The 14,108-nt window shown below is 35.9% G+C and overlaps 1 protein-coding gene across 4 annotated transcripts in view; it reads right to left on the bottom strand.

Annotated features, from left to right (window-relative positions):
* The window catches only part of LOC148951413 (cell division control protein 42 homolog), a 145,949-nt gene that overhangs the window by 46,616 nt on the left and 85,225 nt on the right, over window positions 1–14,108 (bottom strand). For all 4 annotated transcript variants that reach the window (XM_089090864.1, XM_089090866.1, XM_089090867.1 and 1 more), the window contains one exon: window positions 9,730–9,788. In XM_089090864.1, the coding sequence (XP_088946990.1) occupies window positions 9,730–9,788 (59 nt within the window). The remainder of the gene's footprint in view (window positions 1–9,729; window positions 9,789–14,108) is intronic.

The raw sequence follows: 14,108 nt of genomic DNA, 5'->3' as shown, positions 1-14,108 counted from the left end.
CTTAAATCACTTCTCGATATAGACAGAAACACTTCCAGAATGAGATTAGGAATGTCCCACCAAATTGAGATAATCTAAAATAAACAGGACCACAGTAGCTCGCCTATCCTAAAGTCAATTTATTTTGACAGATATCTAAGATTTATTTTACTAATTTGCCAGTTTCCATCCCGGAACTTAATATCAGCCGCAAAAGGGTCCCCTTTGTTTGCCTGATTATCTCAAATGAGGAAGTATTTCTAATTTATGGATGACTTGGACCATACTTAGACACTAAAACAAAGAAACATACCATAACATAAATTGATCGTGTGTTACGGTGATGTCAGTAAAATTAGAAGAACAAACCATTAGTATGGATGGTTTGATTATAGACAGGAGCCACTACTTATATGTTTAATTTTTAGGGGACCCAAAAAGCGAGAAGTTATTCAGGGGCGAACCCAGGGGAATAGCGGGGATACATCCTCCCCCGAAAATCGCGAAGTTTGTCATGTAGGGTTGACATTCTTATTGATCTTGACTAATACGAAAGGATAATATACGCCGTAAATCTTATTGTGACGAGTATAAATAAAATTGAATGATCTATTTATTTTATAAGATAAAATTTAAAACGAATCTGTCTTGAAAGGTAGCCAAATTCATTATCGGTTTTAATCCAATTGATATGCAGTGATGTATGCACAACAAGTAGGTAATGTGTGACAATCTCTACACGAGAGTATTTGTTTTATGAAAATCCAGCTGGGAAGAATGCTAGGCTGCCGCCAAGTAAGCCACGTGCTGTTATAACGTCGGTCTTCTAAGATCGTTAAACTTCATTTAAATCACGCGTGTGCTTTTTCAGTATTAATAAAGAAGTCTACAACCCTCTTTGTTAATTAGTCGTCCATCATTTCAAAACGGATATCAACAATTACAGACTTTCTCAAAAAGAAATAGTAGGTTGATAGCAGACCTTAGCTGGTTGATGTAAATCTTAGTTGAAATACGAAGCAATTTAAAATACTTGAGGGGGCAAGGTTATGATGTAGCTTCTTTTATGAGTGGTCAGTTTCAAAGCTGTGCTTGTATAGTCCGTGAAATATTTTCCCATGCAGTATGTGTTAACTGTGCAAGTCACTCCTTAAACTTAACCCTGTGTCATTTGTACAACATACCTGTTATGAGAAATTGTCAAGGAACTTTGAAAGAAGTAATTAATTTCTTTAGAATTTCACCTAAACGTTCCGCAGCTTTCAAATAAATATTCAAGAAAGTAATCCTATCACAGGGACAAAAAGAATAAGATTGAACATATTTTGCGAGACTAGATGGAGGGAGCACTTAAAATCAATCATTTTGTTTAAAGAGATGTTCATTATTATCTGTAAGGCATATGAAAGAAATTCAAGAACATCCTTATTCCGCTTCTGAATCTTCAAGCAAAGCTTATTCTTTGCTATCTGCTACTGAGAGATACAGTTTTGCTGCAGCTATGGTTACTGTCAGTAAAGTTTTTAGTCTGTCATTCATTCTATCGACATCTTTGCAATCAGAAACTATAGATATCATATACTTTCTCAAACACGCTGACGATCTTAAAAGTGAAGTTAGAGAAATAAGAAAGAGGATTCAATCTATGTTTCACCCTCTTTTTACTGAAGGAACTGAACTGTGTCATGATATCATCACTAGAATGCCGAGATGAGCCCCAAAATAAACTTATAGGGATAATTATTCAACAGCGTAAAAGGATCTTGAAACATATTACCGACTTTCTGTGTTTATCCCATTTATCAACTACTCTCTGCAGCAACTGGATCAGCGAATCCTTAGTCACAGAAAGTTGCTGGGGTCACTGCAACACCTATTCCCTCAGCACTGTATTTCGATCGACGAAGAAAAAACAATGGATATATCAGATACTCTGACTAATTTTTGGGATCTTAATGCAGACAGCAATAGGGGAAGCTTGTGAGCTGAGTTAGCTCTGTGGAGGAGAATCTGGATACAGTCAGAAAACGTAGCACCACAATATTTGCTAATATGAAATATTTTCACATGCTCAAAAGAATGTGATAAGAACATTTTCCGTACTCTACATCAATTTTTGAAAATTGATGCAACGATTCCCCTCACTATGCAGGTATGTTCCAGTAAATGCAGAAAATGTTTTGAGTAAACTAGCCCTCAAAAAAAGGTGGCTCAATTTATTTTTATAATTACATATTCACAGTGTTGTCTCAATAAAGAATGTACCTTATGTTCTAAAAACTTTATTTTTCATTTCTAACGAGTACTAGCATCCCTCGGTCAATTTATCCATCCCCTCCGAAATTTTTCGCTGTGTTCGTCCCTGGAGTTATTACAGAAGCAACAAAAAATAAATTATCATATATTTTCATGGGCGTAGGCAGCATCTTGTGTAGAGGGGGCAGCCACTTCTGTGAGGGAGGGGTCTTACTAATACTTCCCGAGGTCCTTTGAATATAGGTCTTCAGAAACTAGTCATTCTATATTTCGCTAAAACTCGGCCTTTAACATTTTCCATGTTCTACTTTTCCTGCAACAGTATAATATAAGAGACCCACTATCCAACTTCCAATTTTCAGAAAACATAAAACACCACAAAAGCGATTTGACTCAAATCACATTATGGTTAGATAACAGCTTCTTCTAAGAATTCAACTCAAAATTTTACAGTTGGGCAAAATTAAATATCAAAATTGGTATAGGGGAGACCGGCCCACGTTTAGCCAAAGCAAACAGTTTCAATATAAAAACCTATGGGGCTTTTGGTGGATTATAAAAGCTCTGACAGATGGCAGTGTGTGTTTTTAAAATGTCTGACCCTAATTAATACTTTTACCAAAAATGTCAGATTGGATCAGGTTTTATGATGATTAACTCTGGAATTTTGTTTAATTTTGTCTGAAAGCCTACACCTAATTACGAATACTAGAAAACTCGCGTTGTAAACTCACATTGTATTCTCTTATTATTTGCCTGTTTTTGGCAGCTTCCGAGACGTGCCATCTTCACCTGTTTGCTGTTAGTATTTTTTCATCCTGCGGGATAGTGAACTCCCATGTTCGGCCAAAATACCCAAATTCGGCATGCCGTATCAAGGTGTCCAAAAGTGGGTTATGCTTGTACAAGCTGTGCAAACAGCATGTTTAAAGGTTGAAGGCAAGCTTAAAACCCAAAACTGTGTTAATTCTGGCGTTGTTTAATCCTGTCAGAAAAGAAAGAAAGGTGGCTGTGATCCAGAAGAAAATAAAATAGCAGTTTTTTCTGTCTTATTCTACAAGAAGTCAGTTGGATTCTCTGAAAGTACCATGGGTGTCCCTAGAGGAACGCTGCAAGACTACATAAAAAAAAAGTTGAGAAGCTGAATATCCCTCTAAAAATTCTGGACCTGAATTTCTTTACACCCTGTTACAACACATGATAAATATTTACAGAGGAACAAGAAAAAGAACTAAAAACTTACTTGAAAACGATAGCTGATATTCATTTCGACTGTACTCCCCTAGAAGCGTGTAAATTTGCATATACTTATGTCATTATTAAGAGCATAAAAAGTACCGGATAACGGAACTGCAAAGGCAGTGGAGACAGTGGAGGAATTACAGGGAAAGATTGGTACCGTGGTTTTATGGATTGCCTTAAAACTCTATCAGTAAGAACGCCAAAGAGTACAAGCCTATGACGAACAACTGCTTTCAACGGTCACAGTGTAGGAGCTTTCTTTAACAACCTGGAGCGAGGCCTATATAAACACATGTTCAGACCACAAGACATTTGAAATTTTGACGAATCAGGTCTGAAAAAATCCACAAGCCTGGGAAAATCATTGCACAGCGAGGCCAGAAGTAAGTAGGGAAGGTCAAGTCAGCAGAAAGAGGTCTGTTGACCACGATTTGTGCTGGTGTTAATGTGTTGGGAACACAGTCACTCCTCTACTTATTTCCCCACAAAAACAGTGTCTGGAAATTTTACTCAGGGGAGCTTTACCAGGAAGCATCATGATCAGCTCAGGAAATACTTCTGGCTGGATGACTACCTCTCATTCTTTGCTTTACTTGTAGCATTTTATCAATCAAGTCAAACCCAAAAAATCAACTGGAAAAAAAATATGAAAAAGTCAGAAGTGCTCACTGACACCCCCATGAAAGAATGAATTACTGCTAGGATAAAAGCTGTATCTGCCAAAAGGCCCTAGTCCTGGAACGGAAGAAAGTCAGACAAGTGAAAAGACTAAAAAGCAAAAGGCTTGTCTCTCGCAACAAGAGTTACAGTTAGAGTGACAATTCTGACGTCGATAATCCTGTATACAACAGCTCTTCAGACCCTAGCATAGACATTGAAGACAAGCCCCCTACCAGCAATTTTTAGTTTGACACTGAGAAAGTGAAGGCTTTTGATTACATTCTGATTGAGCTGTAGTGCAAGAAAAGGTATTCTGTTCACAACATCATCATTATCAAAAAGTAGCAACTGAAGAATTCAAGGTCCAGTTTTGAAAAGAGACTGTACCAAGAGACTTTGCGCTAACTGACGAGATGGATAGTGCCTTCAATTCAGAAGTTGGAATAAAATTGCCACCACTGAAAGGTAGAACACCAAGATTAGCGGAGCGGCTTACTTTTGGTGTTGATCAGTCAATGTATAATTTGAAATTGATACTCTTTAGTTTTTTTAAACCTTAATGAAATTCATTTTGTAGTTTTTTATGCTGACATATTCATTCTTAATTTTATAGCCGAAAAACAAGCTTTAATGTTCCCCTGGTCACTTTTCTTTTTCTTTTGTACGGTGGCCAAACGTAAGCCAGAGACGACTGGACCAGTGCTGAGGTGGCCCAGGTTTGGCACTCTTGGCCACTTGGACAGAGGCATCCAGGTGGAAAAATGGTGGAGTATTTCTAATTGTCTTTTTCAAGGATGGTATAGAATGAGTTGCTTTTGCTTTGGCATGCTCAGCAAATTCTTATCGCTTGAATCAATTCATGGAGAATTCTGGCCGATCGTGGGCCACACTCTTATCTATATATCGGACCGAAAATCAATATTGAAGATCAAAACGTAAATGTTGATATCGCAAACGATATTTGGAAATTTCTGTTTATTTCCAGCTTTTTTAATCATCTACCAGGTAACATCCAACACAAAATTTCAACATACAAAAAGTTCTCGCTAATATCTATCGTAAATTTGAAGTTCTAGGGGGGGGCAGCTGCCCTTCCCTGTCCCCCCTTCCCTACACCCATGTATATTTTGCTATAGCTGAATAAAAGAGTCACTTCAAAGTACGTGGTACAGCTAATCATGTGAGGTAGCCTCCTGGAGGCACAGTCTCGATCATCTTGTCGCCTCTTATAGAGTAACTACACCAATACAAATACGGCAAGTGAATAAGCCCGACCGGAGAAATTTTACGAGCGTAATAGCTCGTTTTTTCGAAAACTTAACAGTTAAGTTTTATGCCATAATGTGAATTTTGACCATTTTCCAGAAATATTTCGTTTGCAGGTATTGCATACATTTTATATAGGGATTGCTTTTTATATTTACAGAAAATCTTTTATTCGCGGGCACCCTTCCATTTTACCATTGAAAAAGGTCTCGAAAATATTTCGAAAACTCTTGGCTCCCTACCCTCATGCAATGCCGCGTTTTATGTATATCTAGCTATACTTCCCAGGGGCAGATCCAGGATTTTTTTAGGGAGGGGGGCGCAAAACAGGTCGATCTGATAAACTTCCGTTAGGGGCAAGTTTAATTCACATAAACTTGCGTTAATTAAGTAAATTACACTACTTTAGACTGCGCTAGTGGGGGGGGGCACCCCCTCGTCCCCTGGATCCGCCACTGATACTTCCATGCCTAGACATTTTTGGCCAGGCATATAGCTATGTCCAGACAACTGCCAGTCACACATGGAGTAATTAAATCGAGGAGACTGGTACCATTCCAAATGAATAGGATACCCCCGTTTTGAAGTCTCTAAGGACTAGATCAGGGTAGCCAACTCAAAAGATTTTGCAGGCATTTTGAAAATGCATCATAACTCTGCTGCCGTGTATAAATATATACCACCAGATTGAATTTATATCCACTCTAGACATTATTTGGAGTGAAAATTCGAAACATAATTAGGAATTGTGTTTATTGTGTTTACTATTATTCTTACATGAAAACATAAATAATATAATAATAATGATACTAAAAACACATTGTAAATAAACAGTGGCAAAAAACATGTAACCTAAATTAAATTTATAAATAAATCACGAAAAAACATTTATTTTACTAGAGTAGTTTTAAAATAAAACTTTTATCCTGGTTTGAAAAATGCCTTTAAAATTGAAGTATTTTCTCATAAGTTTTGACAGTTAGCTTTTAAACATACGGATATAAAAATAATATTACTTTGATAAAAACACTACTGCTATTAGCAACTCACGGCAGCACCAAATCACCTGAGGCCAACACAGCTACGCACACTCATTCTCCATTTAGTAAAATAAATATGTTTTTCTTTTGTATAGTTCAGGGGCACCAATTCATGAGAATATCGAAATTTTAATCTTAGGGGGGGCAATTATCCATCCCTATTGCCACCCCTGGCTTAGTTAAGGAAGCCCCATGTCCTTATCAATGAAATTAGGGTGACATACATATATTCAGTTTAGAGGTAATACATTTTTTACTGAATTAATCTTTTAAGGTCATGACATAATACTTATTTTGATAGGCCTTTAAATCAAAATCTCTCGCCACAACACATATGCGCAAGATTTTAGCCTGGAGCTGGCGTGAATTAAGGAGTGACATGCACCTTCATAAAATTGGAACTATAAAGAAAAAAGTAGATATTGGAGGGAAAATCGCAGAAATATCAATATTTTTGGAGGGCCACAAGCCTGAGCTTTACTTTCTTATACACCTCATTAACGACTTATAAACAATCTTTTTTTATTGGCAAACCAGCCTTAGAAGGCTGGTCATCATATAAGATGAGCTATTACAAAATACATTTTGGGACTCTCTATTTTTATATAGGTCTTTCCACAGACGTGGCAAATTTTAGTTTGGCTTTGGTTCTATTCCTGCCGTTTGTAAAACCCCATGACACTTAATGTATCAATCCATCAACAGAATAAGATCTTCTAGCCTTTGCACTTAACAGGGATGCCAATTGGAGGGAGACAATTGACCCATAGAATTTCAAAAATATATTCCCCTTTGTATCTTCGGTTGAAAAAAAATGAAAATACTCTTCCCCCCTCCCTCCTATATTTCAGTGAATTAGCACCACTGACACCTGGTAGTTTTTATTGATAGAAGCTCATAGTTTTTACTTTTTTAACTGATTGAACTGTTATATTACCGATTAGGCAAAAAATAAAATGAATTTCGATACAACCAGAACTAGAAAAAATACACAAAAACCGTGATAACATAGATTTTTAGGGCTTATCTTTCGCTTGTTAGGGCTTATCTTTCGCTTGTTAACCAATACCCCCCCCCCTCTTGCCCAAATGTCAATAAATCCATAAACGCTTTTCGTGGCCTTTGTTCTATGAGCATAAAATCAAATTGAAGTTCTTTTGTGAAAGAAATATTTTTATAATGTCTTTCTTTTCACCGAGCGAAACTCAGTCCCTTGGTAATAATAATTTAAATAAACAAAATTCATAAAACAATTATGATAAGTTAGTTTGTGTTTCCTATAAACAAGAGCAAATTTCATGAAGTTTAATATTTGCCATCCCCTCTTCTGTAACTTAAACATTTTCTTTCTTAAAGGAGGTTAGTCAACGTGACAAACCTAGTCCCTGCTATCTAAGGAATAAAACGGAAATAAGAAAAAGTATGAAGGTACTTATCTCCGCACGTAATAATAAAAATATTTAGTCATCCAAGGTGCGATGATTAGAAAAATGAGATTAAAAAAATTTTTATTAAAAAAAAAAAATAATAAATAAATAAAATAAAAAAAAGATTAAAAAAATAAGCTTTTTAGTGCTTTGAAAAATATTTTTTTTTCCAATTGCAAATTTTCTAAAAAAAATTAGAATATAAGACAAACTTCACAGTAAAGAGTAAGGAGTCAAGGAGGAGACAGCCCCCTTCACACAAAGAATAATCTGTTCAAATAGGTTTTAAATCTGTTCCTCTTTTTCAGTTGAAAAGCTCTTTTATTATTTAATTTCTGATTGTTTTCCAATTCATACCCAGGCCTAACCAAGATATAATTTGAGGTACCGGTCTTTTAAATCCCTGTTCAATTGCTTTTAAAATGTGTAAATCAATAATTGTACGTTGATTAGTAGCCTACCGCTCTACGTTTAAATTTGCAATTTCAATTTTAGATCAAATTTGAATATAGACTACTTAAAAAATTGGCGATGAATAGTCCGAAAATTGGTGAAAAGTCCTTGTTAATATTATTACTAAAGAATTTTGGTTGGACGAAAAGGAGTATAATTATTTGGATGGATGAAAATTCTGTGAGACTTTTGACATTCTACATAACTGAAGTCATCCTCTATAATAGGATTTTCTTATGGATAAATACATTACATATATATTTTTTAAATACATTGAAGTACTTCATATAAATGAAAAAGAAAAATATTACCATTGAAAATTGATAAAAGCTAAGCTCCTAGCAGTATTTGACAGCCCATAGAAATTTCATGGCGGGGCTGAGGATGACCTGCCATGCCTTTTTCACATCTGTGCTGGTAGATATGGGAATGTAACATATTAGCTGTATAGAGAAACATCTTCATTAATTCCTACTCCCCCCTTCCTCTCTCAACATTTATCTGAACCCTCAGCAGTTTGTCCATTAAAATGTACTTTTGTGGGAATCTACCCTACCCCCACCTAAAAAATTACCCACACCCCCTCATTATGGCTGATACGTAATTACAGATCACAAAACATACCATAATTTCATTACAGATAAAGCGAATCAACTTGGTTGAATCCAGTACTACCACCGTGTGGTATTACTTCTTTTGCAACTGGGAAGCCTAAAATATAGTTGTTGATACTTTTAAATAATTAACTTCTCAGGATTTTAAATTGATTTCACATTCACTCCCTTCGGGGTAAAGTCGTATTTTGGTGCCGTAAACCATCTAAACTGTCACCCAAACACCACTGCTGTTTTGGTTTCTGCCCCCCCCCCCTGGAAAATTTTCTGCCGGCGCCCTTGATCTGTGGCGTACTGGTTTCAAAAGGTTTCAAATATTGGTGAGAGGAATCTACAGTATATTAGAGTCTCCAATATTCGAGGGAAAAAAGTCGGAACACTATTGCAATCCCGGATCTGGTTGTGTGTCTTACTGTCTTTACCCTCCAGTCTGCGTACACGGCCAGAAACAATATCAGAATGGTAAAGCCTATGCATATCTGGCATTTTCTTCGAAACTACTACTAGGAGACAGGTAAATAGAAAAATGAACTTTTGAACAAAGAGCCAAAAAAACAATAATGCACGCTCTTAGGGATTGCTTTTTCGGTTGAGCCAATATTTAAAAAAAAAAACTTTTTATTTCACCATTTGAATAAAAAAATGCCCAGAAATTCGAGAAACTCTGCTTTTTTTAGGGGGGGGGTACTACCCGGGTAGGTCCCTATCATTTCCAATACAGCTATTGAAGACTATCAAAATAAAATCGAGGAAACATTAAGTATTCAAGAATGCAGTTATAAAATAAATTACCTGTCCAGCAGTATCACATATCTGAAGGCGAACTGGTTCATTCTCGACATTTACAATAACTGAAAAAATACGAATTATTAGATAACGTAGAATAGTCAAGATGATTCTTTAAAGCTAAAACCCTGACTTTTACAACATTAATAACAACATAATACCAAAATCTGAATATTGAGTTACGTCCAATTAGAGCCCTATGTGGTCAGTCTTGCCATTTTCAATGTATTTATTTGCAATTGTTCTCTAGTATTGTATTCCATCCGAATGGAGGAGCTTGGGAAGAGAATTTGAATCAATCAAAGGGAAGCGCAATAAGAATTACAAGAATCCCGAATCTGAAATAGACAAGCAAGCAAGGTCGTATCCAAGGGGGGGGGGGGGTACAAGGTTTGAACCCCCCTCTCCCGAACTTTAGCATATAAACAAACTTTGTATGTGTTTTTAAGTTTTGTTAGTCCCCCCGGAAGCACGAACAACAAAAGCACGAAGAACAATAGGGAAATCTTTTTGCAAGACAGTGGAGATAATTTGAATGAATATTTCGGCTCTATGTGCAAGGGCCGTCCTCAACAAGACAAAAATATATAAAAGAAAAAAGACTCACAATATTTTATATATTTTTGTCTTGCTGAGGACGGCCCTTGGACATAGGGCCGAAATCTTCATTCAAATTATCTCCACTGTCTTGCGAAAAGATTTCTCTATTGTTCTTCGTGCTTTTGTTGTCTGTTATGGAAAGGCGGTGTGGTCTTCGTCACTATTTTAGTATATTAGAACGGAGTGGTGCACGGTCTGAAAAATCCGAAACAGGATATCGATTTCTACTTTAGACAGAAAGTTCCGCTTTCTATCACCTGAAAAATTAGCTCACTCAACTTCCTATTCAAAACCCTAAACAACACCTGTCTACCACAAAGTTTCCTGAAGCGCGTAACGAAATAAGAGGGTCGAAGGTAGTAAAGAAGCCTAAATGCCGGATGTTGGGATGATTTCACCCGAACTTTTAGTGTCTTAAACTACGGTAATGTTATTAAGATACGTAAAGCATAATTGAGGTTCGATTAAAAAGCAGGCAGAACGGCGTTCCAACCGATTTGCACGACTCCTGCCGACCGTTTAAAGTGAAATAGAAATCAATGTAGAGAATGTTTTGGTGCTTTGTATTATCCAGAACACACTCAACAAGTGAAGTTAGGTTAATCATAATGAAATTTGCCAAAATATGATGAAAATATAATACTTTAGTAACAAAATTACGGAAATTACAACTATGAACTACGGAAAGCAGGCCGCCCAGAACGCATTATATTAAATACCTAACCACCTCTATATATTATATATTTAATTAAAATATACGTATATCGCAGTTTATTTCACAAAGAATAAGCTAATTATAACCGAATGTGAGAGAAATACCAGTTTGCTCAGATCAAACAAAATAAACTTATCGACTATGTTCTGGATAATACGTTACGATACCGCAATGGACATGATAGCCGCATGGAACATAGTTTGTTTTAACAAAGAGTAATTCGGAAAGGAGGAACGTTACGATTCCCAAGACGTCACCAATTTATACTACAGGAGAAATTACCCCGTCAACTTTTAGTGGGAAATGTATTTTGATATGAGATGGTTAAAATGTCACACCGGATTTAATGCCATTTTTTTAAAGTTTCTCAATTCCGACTGAAATAGCATCCATCAGTTGACTGGCTTAAAAAGCAAACCCGGTGTTCTCCATGGTATATATTCGATATGTACCATAACTATTCGCGTATTCGATCCGTATATCTTGAATAAATCTGATTAGAACATAACGGTCAAAATTCAACAATTAAAAAGATAGATGATACAATAAGAAAATTAGAAATTGCCGAAAAAAAATGTAGCCTTAATTGTGTTAAACGCATCTTAAAATCCAAACTTAGATATTTGTCACACGCACGCACACACACACACACACACAAGCAAATATCATTGGAAAAAAAATTTGCATTTATACTTACTAAAATAACAGTTTTCTTAACCTGTTCTAGATTTCCCAGTACAAGTACCTTAAATATTTACTTAATTGGCTTATATAAGAGATACATAAGAAGCCATGCATGGCATAACATGCATGAAAAATTCATTTAGGGTTATTAGTTTTGGTTTTCAAATAGTTCGTGCTAACGAACTATAAGTAAGGAGCTACTATAAGTAATGTCGCAAGACATTTGATGGAAATCAAAACGAGGTTTTGTCTCGGCTATAATTCGAAGACTACTTGGGCCACTAAGATCAGGTCTAAAATACAATGTTGCATTATTTGCCCAAAGGGATTAGTAAGGGAGACTACCTCTTTGTCCAGACAAAGAAGGAAAACTGTTCATGACCATCCCAAAGGAAATGTAAATACATTTCTTGAAAAAAAGAGATTTTTTAGACACTACACTACTTTCATTCGGAACCTTCTTCAAATCGCCTCCCTGCTGAGAGGTCGCACCAGTATGAAGCGACCCATATACAACTGCCTCGTTGAAAAAACATTTGAGTAGAGTACGGCCAAATCAAAGGCTACGCACTACCGTTGCTTTAGTAGAGTTTTTTCCGCTAGCGTTGTTTAGTTTTTCCCCTTGTATTTTGGTACGGAAGAGGTGGTTGTAAAAACTTGGGAGGGGGCTATCATTCAATAAGAAATTAAAGGGTACTCCCGTACAATCCAGAACACATTCGAAAAGTTAAGTTGGGTTAATCCTAATGACATATACCAAAATATGATGAAAATATAATACTTTAGTAACAAAATTATGTAAACTACAACTTGGAATTATAGAAAGCAGGCCGCCTGGAACGCATTATATTAAATACCTAATCTAACGTAACCTAACCAAAATACCAACTCTATATATCAAATATTTAATAAAAACATACCTAGAACATATATTTTAACTGAGCCTTAGCAAATTGTCTCAGAATACAGACAGCTATAAGCGGGTTTTTCGCTGATTCAACTGAGCAAACTTCTCAAGTGTGTTCTGGATTGTACGGTAGTACCTTGAGAGTCTAAGTGCACTTTTAGGGTCAAAAGTGATTAAAGGGTAACCAGCCCCTCACCAATATCTGTTTTGCTTTTCTCGCTACAGCCCCCTGTCGGGACTTTTTTTACAGTAAAGCAGCAAGGTAAATAAAAATTCATCTATGTGTATCCAGACTACGAGACAGCCTATCTGTAGTATCTCAGGGACGGCTTGTGGGACTGAGTTAAAAGTTACAGGAAGTGTTGGGGGGAAGGCGACCTTAAGTTTTGTGATGAAATTTTAGCAATGATAAAATATTTTTTTCCAGCCTAGACCAAAAAAATTCAGTGGACTTTGAATTTTTTTTTATCTAAAAAATTATCTATTTTTTTTGTGCATAAAAAAATTTGAAAGTTAATTTGGCTGTATCGATTCATGACGCCCAAAAATCAATGTACAATATTTTCTCTGGTAGGCTTGAAATTTTTAGGGCAATTAGACTAAACCAAAAAATCTTTATTAGGAAAACAAATGTTGTAAGAAAATTTGGTTGTATCAATTCAGTTCAGTTCAATTCAGCCCAAATCGTTTAATTATAAAATGATAAAACATATAACATTTATCCCAGTGGTTGCCCAAAGAAAGACATGAAAGCAATTCAAAGTACGAGAAATTTGATTATTTTTTTTCGGTTGTCCACTTCAAAATCAGAGGGTATATAGAAAGCGTCGGGGGAGCCTTAATGAAGACACACAATTTAGGAAAAAAACCTATTTGTATCGAATTGTTAAGTCTGATTTTTGCAACACAACGAAAACTCTTTATAAAAACCTCTTTATAAATGGCCTTGACACGCAAGGCCGTACCCCGAGGGGGGTTAAGGGGGTTTGACCCCCCCCCCAAAAAAAAAATGTTTGTCTGACTCGTAAAAACGTAACAAAAATGGATATAAACAAATTTTGTATGTTTTTTTTTAGGTTTTTTGTGTAAACCTCTCCCCCCCCCCGAAATTTTTATTTTAGTAAGACCCTCGTCGGAAAAAAGACCTGGGTATGGCCTTGTTGACACGTAAGCAAAACAGTTGGTTGTAACGAACTGTTTCCATTTTTTTCCAGTTATTTAAGAATGACTCCTGAATCACAAAGGCCGTTTAATTAGAATAATCAACTCTTTTAAAAGTTGTAAAAAAAAACTTCAGCGTAAAGAGCAAGGTATTGATGAGAGGGTGACCCTCCTCATATACGTAATGATTTCTGTCCGTTTTAATTTTTAATGTTGCTCCTTACTTTCAGTTGAAAAAACTTGTTTTTTTATTTAATTATTTAAAGAAACAATCTTTTACAACAAAAAAAGCATGAAAAGGTTGTTTAAAAAAATGCT

The sequence above is a fragment of the Artemia sp. Qi Xiang Cuo genome, chromosome 6 (genome assembly GCF_049724085.1).
Source record: "Artemia sp. Qi Xiang Cuo chromosome 6, ASM4972408v1, whole genome shotgun sequence".
Classification (NCBI taxonomy): Eukaryota; Metazoa; Arthropoda; class Branchiopoda; order Anostraca; family Artemiidae; genus Artemia; species Artemia sp. Qi Xiang Cuo.
This window is presented reverse-complemented; position numbering and strand designations above follow the sequence as displayed.